The sequence below is a fragment of the Strongylocentrotus purpuratus genome, unplaced genomic scaffold (assembly GCF_000002235.5).
Source record: "Strongylocentrotus purpuratus isolate Spur 01 unplaced genomic scaffold, Spur_5.0 spur5_scaffold_7, whole genome shotgun sequence".
Lineage (NCBI taxonomy): Eukaryota > Metazoa > Echinodermata > Echinoidea > Camarodonta > Strongylocentrotidae > Strongylocentrotus > Strongylocentrotus purpuratus.
The window spans coordinates 2,387,453-2,405,095 of record NW_022145613.1 but is presented as its reverse complement, the minus strand read 5'-3'; the positions used below and the strand labels follow the sequence as shown (position 1 = coordinate 2,405,095).

The 17,643-nt window shown below is 36.3% G+C and overlaps 2 protein-coding genes across 2 annotated transcripts; both read left to right on the top strand.

Moving 5' to 3' along the window:
* The first annotated feature begins 137 nt into the window (after positions 1-137).
* Positions 138-8,957, top strand: LOC582742 (tRNA wybutosine-synthesizing protein 5). Its single transcript, XM_782684.5, has 8 exons — positions 138-297; positions 2,823-2,977; positions 3,399-3,468; positions 3,768-3,812; positions 4,343-4,480; positions 4,887-4,974; positions 5,457-5,573; positions 6,751-8,957. The coding sequence occupies exons 1-8, from the start codon at positions 214-216 to the stop codon at positions 7,008-7,010; spliced, it is 957 nt and encodes a 318-aa protein (XP_787777.3). The 5' UTR covers positions 138-213; the 3' UTR covers positions 7,011-8,957.
* A 3,637-nt stretch (positions 8,958-12,594) lies between these two features.
* LOC115919769 (cell wall integrity and stress response component 4-like) lies at positions 12,595-17,022 on the top strand. Its single transcript, XM_030973934.1, has 5 exons — positions 12,595-12,700; positions 15,138-15,371; positions 15,673-15,885; positions 16,322-16,486; positions 16,739-17,022. Exons 1-5 carry the CDS (start codon positions 12,595-12,597, stop codon positions 17,020-17,022), a joined length of 1,002 nt encoding a protein of 333 aa, XP_030829794.1.
* Positions 17,023-17,643: the final 621 nt, after the last annotated feature.

The following is a 17,643-nucleotide window of genomic DNA, read 5'->3' as shown; positions in this document are numbered from 1 at the left end:
AACTTTCAAAGCAGGAAAGACAGCAATTGCAACGCTAACAATGTAATAAATGTCAATAATTTGATCACACATCCCGCGTTCCATACACTCAATAGCAAAAACACGATTATGCACAACACAATGCAACGCGTACGTTCTAGATCTACGAAGAATTACTGAAAAATTTATGTTATCCATTCTTGTCTGTGCAGGATAAACACAGAATCCAACAACATGTCTTTTGAATGGATGAAAAGAGATGTGCCTGTCATTACTGATGTCAGTAAATCAGAGTTCTTGGATGTTATATATCAAAAGGTAATGATCATCACAATCAAGTCAATTCGCAAAATCAAATGCACAAATTAAAAAATATTTTTAAAAAAAGGTCCCATGCCATGGGCCCATTGGCTGGCCATGTCTGCGTACGTACCGGTACTTATTCATTTTACATACAGTTGGAGCCATGCATGGGGGTTGGGGGGGGGGGGGGTCGAATTTGAATTTGACGTGAAAGAAAGGCAAGCTTGTGGATAAAAGATATTAAACTTAAAGATTTCTCACAATTTTTAATAGAGACGGATATAATTGTTGGTCACATGTTGGTTGCATGTATAGTAGGGTGTCTGATCGCGCACCCGATGTTGTGTGCTAAAATTCTTCCCATAGAGATTACACGCATCCCTATGCAGCCTACGTGCATTGCGCGACCATGCAAAAAAAGTCAATTTTTTTTTTTCAAATCGAGATTCAAACCTTTATCAGTTGTGATCCTGAAGGTGATAATCAATGAATGAGGTGTCATATGAAAGAGCAGGTGAATTCCAATATTTCCAAAGGGGCGTAGCCCCCGAAATTCTAAAAATATCTTGGTCAAAACAGCAATTTAAACATTGTGTCCTGGCTAACTCTGAGGTTTGTCACTTTTGAGATATGACGCCCCGATCGATAAGTAGTCCCAGTCCTAAGGAACAATTCTATGTGATTATATTTTCGCTAGCCCCCAGGGATCACAACTGATAACAGTTTAAAAATACCCTTCTCGCTATTTGGTGGATCAGCTAATTAGGAGGCGTGCGCTCCGCTCAGTCCAAACCATGGTTACATCGCGTAACATCTCCGCGCACGAACGAAACCCCAAATTCAATTACACATTATAATGACTGAAATTATGGTTGGCAATTCCCTCGATAAACCCGGAAGTGAATACACGTTATAGTCAATGGCAATATCGCGGAGACAACGTGCGTTGTCTCCGCGATATTGTCATTGACTATAACGTGCATTCACTTCCGGGTTTATTGTGCGACGAACGCCAACCATACTAGTCAATCGCACATGTCGCGGAGACAGCGTAGCTCAAGCTGCAAGTCGCGGATTGGCTTAGCAGCATGCGTACGATATGCATACGCTTGCATATCGCGCGATACAGCTGTTTGGCTAAATTTAGCAAAACAACATCACTCTGCGTGGACGTCTTTTTCGTCGATTTTGACCAAAATGATATGAATATACCAGCGTGTTGGAGGGGCTGTAACTTTTGATAGAAACATCGGTGAGACTTGAAATTTGAAATGTATTATTCTGATAACATTTTTAATTCAAATATCAAACAAAAATGGTGAAAAACGATCCCAAATTGAAAATTGAAAAATCGTTCAGACACCCTATGTATAGACTCTATGATACTCTAGACTTCTATGACTAGTCTAGATCTAGTCTAGATCTATTATTAGGGGCGCTGGTCCGAGAATAAGAATCGTCTTCATAAACGAGGATCGTCTTCGTAAACACAGACCAATGCGTCCTCAAAAATAAGGACCGTCTGCATTTTTGCAGACGTTTCATATTTTTGATCGGTGCATTGGCGATGCAAAAAACGGATTCTGCAATGATTTTCTTGATGCATTTTACATTGACATTGTAGACCTCTACAGAGACTTTCACATTATAAGCAATAAATCCTTGGGAAGACGGACAACCCATAAAAGTAGACGGTGAACTAGTCTAGGGTTATATTCCCCCGGGGAATCCATTTTTGCCATCGCCAGCAGGCCGTTCTGTAACATGAAACCCCCAGAGCGCCGATGAAAAAAAAAGTCCTCAAAAATGCAGACAACCCTTATTTTTGAGGACGCATTTTGTCCTCGTTTATGAGGATATCCTTGTTTATGAGGACGATCCTCATTCTTGGACCAGCGCCCCTACTGGTCTATGTTAAGAATTCCTTGGTTAAATGTGTGTGTAGGGTCTATGACGTATGCGGAGACATGTACATGAGCCTCTATTAAAATAGTCTAGCCATAGACTATATACTAAATATAATTATCTTATTATAGTCTACATGGAGTATTAAAGTTTATTTATAAGTAAAAAAAGAGAGAGCCGAGACTTTGTGAGAGTGAGACTGGTTGAACCACTCTGGAAGAAGGTGAAGATGATGTTGATGATGTTAATCAGTTGATGATGAAGAAGAAGATGGAGGAGAGGAAGGAAAAGTAGAAGAGGACAAGAACAAAATTCAAACTAAAAGAGGGGGGGGGGGCAGTTTGGCATTGGTGTGATGACTGGTGTAAAGCTATAAATTTCAGACGCTAGACGTAGCATTTTCAAAGTGCATTAAAATTCACTGTGGAGTAGAAGTGGTGTGCTCACTGTGTGCTAGAATAAATCTGATGACCGAGGTGATACTAATATTTGAAAAGGCTAAAGTGCTTATACTTGTTAGAGACGTTATTCCATATTGAGGGCTATATTATAAAGAAAGAAAAAATATTAACATAATAACATTTTACACTTGGACAGACAAATTAAATGTAATACTCTTTTCTTCATGTAAACAGAGGAATCCTGCAGTCCTGCGAGGGGTAGACATCGGACCATGTGTTGAGAAGTGGACAGCAGAATACCTTGCTTCACAAGGAGGTGACAGAGAGGTCAAGATTCATGTCAGCCCTGGAGCAAAGATGGACTTCATCAACAAGAATTATGCCTATAGGTAGCATGCTTGTTTTTAATTGGGAGCATGACTGTAAATCTTGGCCCAATTTATTTTTAATATTCATTCAATGTATTGCTTTGATTAATTATTTTCTTAATTATTTCAAAAAATTGATTATTGTACATTATATACCAATGTGAGTTAGATTGTCTTCTAAAGAAATCTTGAGTTTTATTGATGACAGCTAGAAATGAAGCATTTCTTTGTCCCTAAATAATCGGAATGTTGAAGTGTGTGCGGTTAGTGGTACTGATAGTACTGTCACGGTGACTTCTAGTTTGTCCCTGGTTTACTTGTTAAATAGATATTTGATGGATTTACTAAAATATAATTAAAAAGTCAGACTAAATTTAGCTTGTGTTTAGAGAACTAGTCAATTATTGATGTTATCATGTTTTTGTGTCATATCAATATACAGAAGCCTGCAATTCTGTGAGCTTATACATCGATGCTCCAAAGAAATCCAAGACGACTTCTTTTTTCAAAAGGTAGGGAAACCTTTGTAGTACCGGTATCCTGAATCTGGTATTAATTCAATACAAGTTGATTCTGGCTGATTGACTTAAAAGAATGGAAGCAGAAGCTGCATTTATCATGTCGACTCGTAATTGATGTTGGCATTTTAGAATGTTCGAAATAAATAGAAATCTCATAACTGTCATAGTTCATAGAACATTCCAGTATTCAAATGTGCTATAAAAGTATAATGTCATTACCTATTATTATGTACGTCCATATACATATACCGGGTATATCTGTTTTTCCCTTTTCTTTCTTTTGGTAATAGGATGAGCTCTATTATCTCAGATCACTTGGTGATGACCCTAGAAAGGTAAGTAAACTTTACATCACTCCTAATTCATTCTTCTTTGACAGAGAATATTAGCAACTAGCACGGAGAAAGAGAGAGAGAGAGAGAGAGAGAGATTATTTTTGAGATGGGCATAATGATAAATCATCTGAGGATTTATCAGTTGGTCATATTTAATATTTACATATAGTTTCTCTCCGTAGATCTCAACACTTCCCATACTGTCGAAAGCAAAATCTGCAGAACTTTTGAATGTTATTGTAATTTACATAGTACTCGTTTTGGGGAAGAATAACTAGTATTTTCTCATCAAAATCAAAAGAGATTCCTGTGCAAGATATATTTTTTTCCCCAATGAATTTAGGGAGGAAGATTCTAAAAAGTCACTGCTAGCATATATATGTATGATCATTGATGACAAAATATCTTAAAAGGAGTAGTTGGATGACGGTGTTTTAGATGAACAGACAAGTGTGTAATTTGATTATTGTGTAATTGAATGTGTTATGATAAGGCATGACTATTCTTATCTCCTGCTTATCACTTTACAGGGAATAGCAGATGTGAAGGCCCAGTTTCCTTCATTAGCAGACGACCTCAAGATACCAGATTTCTTCAACCAAGATCAGTTTTTCTCTAGCGTCTTCCGAGTGGGCTCGGCAAACTTACAGTTGTGGACACATTATGATGTAAGCTAGCATCCACACCAAAGCTATCTTTATTTGTTCAATAACCAAGGCACCTGGTAAAAAAGTCATTGTTTTAAAGAGTTTAAGTTTTTTAATACATGTACTTTGAGCAAGTGCTTTTATGAAATATTTTTTTTTAAAATAATTTAAAAAAAATACTCAAATGGTAATATTATCCAAAGGAGTATAAAAATATACAGTGTTCATGTATGTGATTATGCTTAATCGTAATAACTGCATACTGGTCTAATATCAATGACAATGATGTTGAATTCTGAAAAAATGAATCAATTGTAATTATTCCATCAATTTTGCATTGGCTTATTTATCCTTTCTTGTATCTTTCCCCATTTAATTTTTTTTATATCTTTATTTCTTTGTTCATATTTGATTTTTGAATTTGAAGGTCATGGACAACATTTTGATGCAGGTCAGAGGTCATAAGCGTGTCATTCTGTTTAGCCCTCGGGATGCCAATCACCTCTACCTTACAGGTAAAATGACAATGACAATGCAGGCATACTCTCAATATCTCAGCCTTGTATGAATGCCCCTCACATGAGTAGCCTCATTACTCTGACATCAGCACCATGACAGTGGCTGACCTGACTATACAAAGTAAACTTTTGAAAAGATAAAATTTCTGCTCTAACTTGCACTTGCATAAAGTGCCACAGAAATGCCATCACTACCCCTGAACTGCCCAGGATAGCTGAGTCACATCCTCATCTCTTGATGAAATGGCCCTCTGTGGCCCTTTTAGTTAGCCTCTCTTGCAGGCTGCAGCAACTGTTGATTGCTTGATCATTTGTAAGAAACCTGTAGTACATTTACAAATATGAAGGTAGCTTCGTGCCAAGTGATCTTTTGTGTATTTTGGATTACATTAAAAAAAAAGCTGGGTTCTAAGGAGAAAAAAAGCCGCTTTCCTGTCTATTCATAATTTGCGTGTACTCTTTACTACTTCTGTATCTAGGTGACAAATCTGCTGTAATGGACCTGGATAACCCAGACTTTGAGAAATATCCAGACCTCAAATTGGCAACTCCATACCATTGTCTCTTAGAACCAGGGGACGTGCTTTTCATACCAGGTAAGACACCTTATAAAACAAGCTACCGGTATGTGTGCACTTTTTTTATTGGTATTGTTGTACATACATGTAGATAAAAAGAAGCACTAAAGACAGTTTGTCAAATTTCGTACATGTACATGGACTTGGTAACATTGTTCAGATGAGAGAAAATGGTGCTAAGGTTGTGACTTCAATGCTAGATGTACAATTAAAGATAATCTGAAAGTTTGAGTGAAAACAAACCGTTATTAATGATACAAATTAGGAAAAATGATCTTATTGATTTCTTAATTCTCCCAACTCTATTATTACAATTTAATTACATTTTAGGTGAATGTAAATCGTCACAAAGCAATAAATTGGCTCTATATACCATTCCAGACATTTAAGTGTTGAAAGATTTTTTAAAGTCTGCTTTATGTCTTATTTTCATGGAAAAATGGTTGGGAAAATTCAAAAATGGTTGGGAGAATTTACTGTTAATCACTGATAGAGGGTGTTGCAAAGTGACGCCTTCAAAGAAAATCGTAAATATCTTTGTTGTTTGAGAATTTTTTCAGGATTTGTTTGCATGTTAGAGGAATCGTACAGTAGAGGGAATATAATAAGTAACATTTCATACAAAAATTAAGCATTTTTTTCATCAACATTCAACAATGTTACCGAGTCACTTTAAGTTTGAATGCAGTTTTAGCCACCACAAGGTACATGTACTTGTAATGGCAGATTTCTTCCAAAATAATTATGAGATTGCTCTGTTAGCATGGTCTGTTAAGTGTCTTCATGGCACTCTCTACTTCTCTCCAAATGTTATTTTTTTGAAAACTAATGTACCAAACAGATTATTTTGCCGATGTTCTTCCTACTGTAATATTTTTGTTTATAGCTCCTGTCATGCATAGTGAGTGCGTGAGACTGCCTTGCAGGAAAAAGAAGTTATGTGATATTCTATTGGAGATGACTTGAGTGTTGAGATTTCTTTTGTATGCATTAATCTGTTATGGGCTTCCAGTAGCAGTGGGTTACTATTTATATTGACTTGATGAGAATTCTGTTTGTCTTCCCATCCCTTGCCAATTGTATTGAGCCAAATCAAGATTCTCTTTAGTATAAAGCATAATTTTTCTTCTTAACATGAAGTTGCGTATACTTTTCAATATAGTCACATCATTGTTCAATATTTTGTTATTTCTAGCCCTGTGGTTTCACAATGTGGTGTCCCTAGACTTCAGTGTAGCTGTCAATGTCTTTTGGCGTCATCTCGACATCAGTTGCTATGACAACAAGGATACCTATGGGAACAAAGACCCTGTCGCAGCCAGCAAGGCTCTCCAGATCATCCAACGAGGGGTCAAATCACTAGAAGACCTTCCCGATGAATACAGGGACTTCTATGGACGAAGGCTTGTCCGGGAGATAGAGAAAAAGACTTATCTAGTGGATGATAAAAGATGACGATATTAATGCTCCTCCATCAAAAAATTGTGAAATGAACGTGTTACCTTGTGTCTGATGTCTCAGTTAGAAACACTGGCTAAGAAATTTGAATTCTAGAGCAATTGCCATGAGCACCTAGCAGAGGCGGATTCAACAAACTATCATGATCATTATGATCAGCATGAACTCACGGTTGATGATGATCACAGGGAAAGCGTGGGTCACTGCAATAGTTCTATTATTGTTTTAATAAAGATTAGCAATAAATGAATTTGTGAAGGACAGTGTACTTGAATATATAGATTTTCGTTCATGGATTGCATTCCCTCATGGATAAGTATTCTAATCTTTTTCCCGAAGTTATTTCAACTTTTTTTTTAACGAGTCTAACGGCAGCATCAAAGACAGTAAGACTTCACACATGAGTACATGTAGGCTTGTTGCTGATCCATGCAAAAAATGAATTTGAACATTTTAGCTGGAAAGGGTTTCCCCCACTTTTTGTGTGTGTAGAAGAGTGTCCAGAGATGAGCTTCATACATTAATATTGGTCTAAGTTATAATTCAATAACTTCTTTAGTAGAAAAACAGTATGTTATTCTTCTCATTACATTGTAGATGTCTTGGTAGTTAGTAACATCATGTTCCGGTCATTCCTTGAAAATATATCTGTTCTATAATACACATCAGGAAAAAGAATATTTTCAGTGATTCAAAAAACTTTTGGAGAAGAGAATGAATTAATATACATGCTTGATATTGTTATACTCCGTAAAGATCAACTCTACAGTGTGCTATGGCTTAGTTGCCATTGAAAGATCATTATGTTTAGTTGAAAGAATAAGACAAAACACAAGGTAATCGTTCTAAGCTAGTGACGGAGGGGCATACATATATACTAAGCCCTGCAGATCTTTATACTGTGCAATGATTTCCAAGCAGAATGTTCTTATGATCAAGGATGGTCAGAAGGGACGACTTGGATGAAGGAGAGCATGAAACTGCCCAATCAAGTGGGTGAGAGGTCCCCAAAGGTTGAGTTAGGATGATGGAGAATAATGATGGTAAGAATTCTATTCTCAAGTCCATAGAATAGTAGGATTAACCCTGTGGTGGTAATAGATGGCTGGTAGGACTGTGGTTGTACAATGTATCGTGCATTTGATCCAGAGTACAGGAGTTAAAGCCCTTCTAGCTCCATACAGATGGTACCAAACTTGTACCTGGGTGACGTGAGCAGTGAGGTTCCTCAATGACATGGTGAACAAAATTTATTATTTCTGTGGAGGGAATAATGTGATGATAAGAAGTTCCATGCACATCACTACGTGTCAACAAATGGTGCTGGATAAATGAATAATTTCTGTTTTTAAACAGAAGGCTATGTAGCAAGCAATCTCAAAGGATATGACAAGTACCCTCTTCACCAATGCATTCTGGCAATGGTCATGGAGCCAGGTAATAAAGATAGGAAACATACATTGTTCAATACAGGCTCATTGATATTGAATGGCAGTGAGGGAAATGCAGTCACAGGGTGAATGGCCTAAACGTGACTCCAAGTGAAAGGACTTGCCATACAGGCCTTTATTCTGTGCAATGATAGCCATACAGTATGACTGCATGGACACACAACATTGTCTGATACCAAAGATGATGTGTTCATTATGAGGTCTGTCAGAAGGAAAGGAGACAGAAAAGGAGAATTGTTATTAATTATTCACTTTGTACTACGCCATTAAGGCACTTACAACGAAAATGTACATCTACATACTTGTATGTCACAAATTATTTCACTTATTATAGATTGAAGTGAAATAAATATCTTTATTTGGATAGTTGAAGGGTTTGTCTATATATCATTTGGTTGGAAAATATTTTATTTCATTTAAAACACGGTGTATATTTTTATCTGATGAAACCCCTCAAGGTATTTATGGTTCTTACAGATATATCCAATTAAACATTGTTTGAATAATAAAAGGTTAAAGGTATTCAATTATTGTACTTTATCAATTCGTCTTGTATGTAATTGTTTATGGCCTTCCTGTATACCAGTTGATGTAGATGAGAAGAAGGAATAAACAGCTAATCGATGACTAGGATGTTTGGAAAGGAAAATAGGGAATACAAGTACATTTAGAATTAAAGGTCTTCATCAGAAGAGTGTTTAAATTACTTTTCTGCAGACCTAATATTGTACATGTTGTAAATTGAAGGGAAGAAAAGGAAACAAAGGAGAGAGAGAGAGAGGGGGGGGGGGGGATGAGAGCTATGAAGTGTTGCTAGATTGTGTACAATTCTATTCCATTCAATGTATTTATTTGTCCAATGTACTTTCAACATGGATATTGTTTTGCTCACACGTAATATAAAGGCTCACTTAGAACAGAAATAGAATGCAAAATATGGATACATTTTGGTGTTGACAAAATAGTGATTATACATAATATTGATTTTCGTCTGGTTATGGCTGGTTTCGTTTTCTCAAATTACACAATTTAGCTGGCTTCCTGCATAGTTATAAACGAAAATGATTAACCACTTTACACATAGATTTTAAACATGGGTTTAGTAGGGTAAAAATAAAGAACCATCAAACATCACACATCACACATCACACACATAATTAGGTCATGGTGCAGGTGTAAATATCAAAAAGAAAATTTGAATATGAACGAAAATGTTATGATTAGTATCTGTTTCCCTCTCTATCTATCTCTGTCAGTCTCTTCTCTCCTTTTCTCCCATCATTCTATTTATATGTTCTCCAGCTCTCATTTCTTTGTCCACCCCTCCCCTCTCATGTTTTCTAACTGTATATATATATATCTCTCTCTCTCTCTCCTATGTACTATATCAATGCATCATAAAGCAGGTCCAATAAATACACCAGAATGAATAGAGAACACACTTAGAAAGACTTTTAAAAAAATTATTTGCTTTTGCGTGGGGACTAATATTATTCGTGATAAATAACAAAAATGACAAATGTTTGCATTAATTGTAGGAACATAATGCAATGTTTATTTGTCTTTTAATAACTAAACACGGTCGCGCATAACGTCATATGATCGAGCATCAGGTACTTGTAATCAAAATTGTGTTACACACTACTCATTATAATCATGGATCTTGGAGACAGGAGACGCAAGGGGTGCGATATATCATTTGTTTGTTTGTTTCTTTGGTCTTAAATCCCGTTGACTCCTGATAAATATTATTATTTTTCTTTCCAGTTTGTTAATCATAACCAGTCTTAACTTATTCTTATCAATCATTCTAAATATTATATTTCGTCGTTCCGTTTGATGTGGGTATTGATAATATTCTGGGCCTCTGGCCTACATAAATTCAGAGCAAGAGGAACTTACTTGGGTGGCTCACTAGCATCATGATCATCCCTATGATAGGATCTGCATTGCTCCAATTTTAACTAATTCTTCCACCTTGTCGAAAAACAACGGAATTCTTCTGAAATATTTATGAACAAACGTGCAAGTTTATAGGTTAGGATGTCTTTCCAGATATATGAAATCTTGAAGTCGTGAAGCATAACCACGGCAACAACACATATGGACAGATTTCAAACTCTAGGTATTAATATCGGATACGAAAAAGAACGAAATCTTAGCAATTAGGCATATAGAGTAAGATTGAGTAAGGGAGCGAGAGAGATAGAGAGGTGGGAAGGAAAAAGAAGAGTGTGTGTGTGAGAGAGAAAGAGAGAGAGAGAGAGAGAGAGAGAGAGAGAGAGAGATAATGGGAGGGGGGGTAATGAAATTTAATGGAATATCTTTGGTAGGAGACACAGGTCTAAGGTCGAATATTATTGATCTTCGAGGCATTCGTCAAGTTTGGTTGAAGAGCATTGGCAGTGGATTTAGACTGAATGAGTGCAAGCTGGTTAAGCATGGTAAACATCTTTTCCTTTATGATATCGATTGTTTCAAGTACTGAGTTATTGAACACTAGTAGCTCTCGCCATGACTCCGTAAATTTTCTTTGTAAAATTGCAATAATATTAGAGATAGAATTTAAAATGGATATGCAACTCTTGGACAATCGTGATTTTTAAAGTAAGGAATATCAATATGACGCGTCTACTATAGAAATATTTCGACCTTCTATCATTATAAAAAGTGGATGTATAGAAGCTTTATTTTACTACCATTGATTTAAATTATTCAAACACTTTACATAATGTTCGAAAGTAATAGGGATAGCTTTCCTTTATATATTTATTCACAGTGAATTTTATTGCAACATATCCATTTATGAAATATATATTTTTTCTCTATGTATTCTTCCAGGAAGGGACTTACTTCACATCATGGACGGTCTTTCTTGTCTTGCTCCTCGCTTCTACCTCCACAGGTATACGACGAGATAGTACGTTGGACGTTTACATTTAAAGGGGAAATAAAAACCTATCTTTGACGCAAGGGCTCACGATGCGTTGTTTGCCTGGCGGAGACATGCGTTAGCGACTTGTGCAAGTTTTGACGCATCAATCACTGCTGCAGCTTGTCAGCAAATAACGTCGTGTGTGTAACGGGGACAAGTTGAACAGATATTCTCTTGTAATTCCTGTTGCGCATGAGGTGATATTTCAATTGCGTTATTATGGGCTTGTTCATCCGTTGGAGTAAAAGAGGCCATATGCTAGTGATTTAACGCGTTATTTGAAATGTGATTTTTCATTCACTGATTAAACGATGCCACTCTTACTTGGCTCACCAAATACCACACCATTCGTTGAAGTACCCATGCGTCAATAAGATGACTTTACCAAAGGGGAATGCAGATGTTAATGATCCAGTAGGCCAGAACATTAGGGATTATACCTTTAAAATTATGATTTTGTAATACATGTTTGGAAATCAGTTAGACAGGGTTCGCCAAGCATTAATTAATTGACGGTGGCAACGAAATGAAATAAATTGTGAAAATCTTTCATAGGTTTGATGATATATTCGCAGCTTTAGGGTTATTGTATACGAATAAAATTCGAATATAACGTGAATGAAAATCAACGGCTTTTCTTTTTGTAAACGTTAAAAACGTTTCTTGAAAATGTAAGGGATTTATTTTCCTACATTTGTCATAACAAATCTTTATGCGATTTAACTTATTCGAGACGCATTATCGAATATACGATGTGCAACTTGCACCATCTTCTCCCCAATCAAGCAATTTTAATAAAAAATTTACAGTCCCATTTGCCCGAATTCACAACGGAGGTTAATTGCCGACAAACCTAGGTTTATGTGCGTCATAATGACGCGTTTCGACGCGTTTCAAACTTAGGTTTGTAAATTCGGGACATTGTGTCCGGTATGATGAATATGTTGAAATAATGTGATTGTTAATATCATTAATATACCGGTAGCTGACAAGACAGCCTGATTGTGTATGTTCTGGCTTTAAAACCGTATGACGCACTCGACAATGCATCAATCGTAGGACAAATAATTCATATAAGTAAGAACACATATTTTCTTCGCAATCTTGATATTCTTTCTCGTTAATTCCCCCCCCCCCTATTCTACAAAGCCAACGGATGCAAACAAAGTGAATATTTCTTGAGCAAGGCAATACAATGCGGCTATATTGGTGTACCGGCAAACGGCAACTCGCGTTTATTTGCCAAGCCAACAAGGATGCTATGGGTACCAACCAATCAGATTACAGAAAATCGTCACATGGTGAGCGCTTACTCTGGTAAGTGTCATTATTGTATTGATATCAAGAAAGGGCGTTCATCTTCCATTTAAATCTATTTTTATTTAAACTATTACAATTGGAAACTAGACGTAACCCCACATGTAACTATGTATATACAGTGGGTATATAATTATATCCGATTTTAAAGTTGTAACCTGTGTGCCCTGGAATTAATTTTTATTTCAAAGAGTAACTAATATTCTGTCCAACGATGCTTTATTCATAACTCCGCTGCCACGGACCCCCCACCAAGTTTGGTTGAATCATAGGATGTGGGTCAAAAGCCCTCACACATTGTCGTTCAGACCAAAAACCGTTTCCAATCATATTATGAACTATGTAGGGCTAGCATCAATGTCTCATTACAATTTCTCTTTTTTCTTTGTTGTCATTTATGACATAAACTAATTTTCCTTCAAAAGATATTTTCTTTATCGCTCATGACTATTATATATTATATAGTTCTAACATATTTTCGAGATTGGTCTGTAAGATTAGTCATCTAGATACAGGTCAAATTATCTATATGTTATCTGAATTCTAATTAGTTAATATACCATTTTAGATGTTTCTCATAATAAAACAAATAATAAACACCCCCTTTTCAGATTGAGTTTCTAAAGTGAATGCCATGGCGTCACAGCGTTCCCACGTATAATCTCCGTGGTTTTGAAAGGGTTATATAATTATCAAAGTCTCATCGCTCTCTGAAATCCTGTCACGTATACCAAATTCTAACAATTTATCTCATCTCAGGGAGCCTGCACACTGTAAAAAAGAATTTGTTCATTGGTAATTTTTACTTTTTTTTCCATGTAGAATTTACTTGAAAACATTAGTTTTGCCACTTACAGTACGCACTAAATTTAAGTCTTGCTAACTCAAACTTTCAATTTGGTAGAACATACGTGGAATATTTAAGTAAAATCAAATACATAAGAACTTTAAGTAATTTCAGCTTAATAATTTAGTAATTTTAACTCAAAATCAGAAATTATACGTATTACTCAAACAATTTATGTTGATTATTCTTATCTTTTTAAAGTAAGGACCGATGCAGTGCGTAATAGAAATATTTACATAATTTATGAATATTCATTAAGACCAAAATAAACTCTTTTTTAAATAAAACAATTCTTTTTTGTGGTTGAATGAAAATTTTAAGGACTTTAAAACATTTACTAATTCATTTAACATGGCTAAGCAAAGACAAGACAATTTTTAATTGTTACCCAGTTCAAAACAAATCAAAACTTGATATTTCAGGAAATTGTCAACCAATTTTCCTTTTAAGATGCTACGATCAAGTATATATAAAATTTGGAGCCTTTCAATATGTGTCGAATTGAAGCGTATGTAATAGTTTGTGATGGTGGTAGATATATGTATACGGTTCAATCTTAAATAGAAGTAGTGATAGTGATTAGTGATTAATCTTAAATAGAAGTAGTGAATGATTAGTTGATGTTACTTGTTAGATTAGATGGGTACCAAATCGTGCAATTTGTAATCCTATCATAGCTTTTTTTTAATTATCTAAAATGATTACAATACTTAAATTATTTACGTTAATGTAACTCGATTTAACTGAGTAAAAATTTATTCAGCAAAATAAGTAAATTCTACTTAAGATACCGTAGGTGATATTTACTTAATAAAAATAAGGCAATTCTTTCTCTCAATTTTATTGAGTTATTTCGACTATTATTTTTTTACAGTGCACGTACCGCACGTAGTACGATTAATAATAGATTTCAGCGTATATCAGAAAACGTTTTACTTTTTAAGTTTGAACTGATATACTACTTTTCCGTGATTCCTGATTCATTTTGATTTCTTTTAAAGCTCATCTGTACTAGTTTATAGGAGGGATTAGATCACCCTGCAAGGTCACTGGATAGGTGGTTATCTCATCAACTCAGCTCTCAATTAGCATTAGTAAAAGAGGATCATGGGGGACCAATGAGACCAATGGTCACCGATTATGCATTGTTTACGATATAGAGGGAGCAAGTAGCTACAAGTAGTACAGTGTGGCTTTAAAACTTTCAAAAATCACACCTCCTTTTATTGTGTTATATTCACTTGCTTCACCAAAATTTCTTTGTTCTTTTTTTCATTCTTCTAGTAAAGTTTGCATTTGATCGGGGTTGCGGTCATGTAACTTTGATTTCTCCCATTTTCATCAGCTCATCTAAAATTGTCCGTATTAGCACATCATTTAAGAAGCGTTGTTATGTCAATATTAAATCTGACGGCCAGTTTTGCCCTTGGGCTTGGGCTTGAGGACCCTTGTATTGAGGCCTGTACCTTTACATGACGAAAAAGAATTCGGCAAATCGGCCCGGTTCCTAGTTCACAGAGGTCTGGCAGCATATGCATTTTTTTAATGTACAATATCCTTTTGTTGTTGTCTAGGTTCACATGCTGCTTCGATGATTTCATCGACAACACAGGGTAGAACTGATGAGTCTACCACTGCTCCATGGCGTACGTCACCACCAGCCTCCACCACCTCCACCACCCTGCCCTCGCGGATGCATCCCACCGATCCTCCAACTGCAGTTGATTTTAAGCCCAACTCTTCAACCACTATTCCGACCAAGGCATCCACAACCAACATAACGACAGCAATCGAAGCTGGTACCAGTGGTGAGTCTAAACTTGCTGTATATTTGCCTTTATGCCAATGCTGTGATTTGTTTATGTGAGGGGGGTTGAAAAGATTTTACAAAGTCATAATCATTTTATTTTAGAAACATTTCACTTGTGTATTCGGTATCTCGGTTTGAAACACTATGGAATTACATGTGCAATAAGCATGGTAAGCTTACATCAAAATTAAAGAGCTCTTGAACATTCTTCCTTTTCCCTTTTCCTTTCAATACTGTCTCGAATAATTTTTGATAAAATTCCGATTTCTCCTGTTTTCGCTCATCATGCATGCAACTAGGCACAACAGTCACCACCACGCCAACACAGAGACAGAGTAATACTACTGTAGAAACTAGCCAACCTACAACCGTATCGGCTACCACAACCAATGTAGCTACCACAACAAACATGATCGCCACAACTGCAACGAGCACTACAACTGCCAGGAGCACTACACCTACCAAGAGCCCCACAACTACCAGGATAGCCATAACTGAAATCCCCACCCCTGGTACGTTTACAACAACTTTAACATGACTTATGTATGAAGTGGGGAACCAATTGGTCGGCTAAGCCTGATGGTCTTGCTGCCAAGTCGTATTACAACCCTAACCATATCGTTATTACTGACATATCTTGATCTAAAATATTATATAGGCTCTATATCTAAATAGGGGGAGGCGTGAGTTTGTCTATTGTTCGTCTCATGATCTTCGCCCCTCGAACCGACTCTAATGGATCCTGATTTAAAAGTTGAGATGGGTCTTTCAGCTATAGATGTTGATGTTTCAAGGTCGTTCTCTTGACCTGAATAATAAGATCTTATTGTAACGCAAATTTCAAGTTCCACAAACCACACAATCCTCTCACCCTGGAAATAACCTGCATGCGTACGCATCCACATCGAATTAAATTGAACTTCCTTCTCTTTCTCACCTTATCCCTAGAATGTATCTTCTCCACGAACACCTTCGATAACATCCAATTCAAGTTCCCAAAGATCCTCACCTTCCCCCTTCATATTGATGTCTCCTTCAAGATGGAGAAGAACGCCAGGATTGTTCTGACTCGAGATGAGGCCAAAGAACAAGACCAGGAATATTACGAGATCAGTAAGTACCTGCTTTTGTTTTTATCTCCGCTAGTACTTTATGCATCGCCTTTATGCTAGCCTGTTTATTTAGCGGTATTGTTTTTGGGGGGTTAACTAGTGAAAGATGAACACATATTGTCCTTCTGCAGCTTAATTTCTAAGCTCATTGAAAACAAACAAAGAAAAGACAAAATGGCATGTAGGGATTTATTCCTATTTTAGAATAACGTTTTATTTATTTCTTTTATATTCTTCCCTAACTCTTCTCAAGCACTGGGTACTCTGTATAAACAAAGCCGCGCGACCGTAGAACATTGTAGACCGGGTCCAGGTTGTAGTAAGCTTGAAACCGCAGTCAACGGATTTTTGCTATCTGCGAACGATTTCATTCGGGTGTGGGTGGAGTACGAAACCAGCGGTCGAATCCAAGTCGGATACCACGGACAACCGGCTATGATAGACTTTACCGATAGAGATCCGATCCCTGATATAGCTTACATCGGATTCGTTAACAAGCAAGTGCTTGCTGAGTGGATATTTCATGACTACTGCTAAGAACCTCAGTGACTTCAATAAATTTCTATTCAAAGAATATTTCTTTCCTTTTTAGACATTTTAATTCAATACAATGTGAGTTAGAAGGCGAGGATTCCAGAAAAGACATGCTTACATTAGGCTTGCCTAATATACATTCTACAATACAATGTAAATCAATACTTTTCTTCAGTTTTTAATCTCCACTTGTTTCGGTTTGCATATGATTGATATTAGCAGGGGTATCATGTTATTTAATGCAGTAGCTGTGGTAATAAACCAACATTTTGTCCATTGTTGTTTTTTGTGTTTTCATATAATTATGATGGTCTGTTTGTAACTGATAGGGATATGCACGACTGTTGTACTCACCCAAGTAATCAACATCGACAGTCCTTGTATATTGGTAAGCTTCTTGGTAGAAATAAACATTGTTTGATCCGAATGTGTACCATTTACGTACCTTTTCTTTCATGAATATCTTGCATGAGTATCATTTAGTTTCTGACATGAGAAATTATTTTATGAAGGCACAGCCCCCATGTCGTCAAAATATTTAAAACAATTGCAAATCTTTTTTTTCTTCTTTTTTTTTCTTTCTTTTTACAATGTGGCATCTGGATGCAATATTCTCCTCGGTAT

Excerpts from the sequence above, each read along its gene's own strand:
- LOC582742 (XM_782684.5), top strand. The coding sequence starts at position 214 with ATGTCTTTTGAATGGATGAAAAGAGATGTGCCTGTCATTACTGATGTC. Across the intron at positions 3,469-3,767 it reads ACGACTTCTTTTTTCAAAAG|GATGAGCTCTATTATCTCAG; the intron begins GTAGGGAAACCT and ends TTTTGGTAATAG. Across the intron at positions 4,975-5,456 it reads CAATCACCTCTACCTTACAG|GTGACAAATCTGCTGTAATG; the intron begins GTAAAATGACAA and ends TTCTGTATCTAG.
- LOC115919769 (XM_030973934.1), top strand. The coding sequence starts at position 12,595 with ATGCGGCTATATTGGTGTACCGGCAAACGGCAACTCGCGTTTATTTGC. Across the intron at positions 15,372-15,672 it reads AATCGAAGCTGGTACCAGTG|GCACAACAGTCACCACCACG; the intron begins GTGAGTCTAAAC and ends GCATGCAACTAG. Across the intron at positions 15,886-16,321 it reads AACTGAAATCCCCACCCCTG|AATGTATCTTCTCCACGAAC; the intron begins GTACGTTTACAA and ends CCTTATCCCTAG.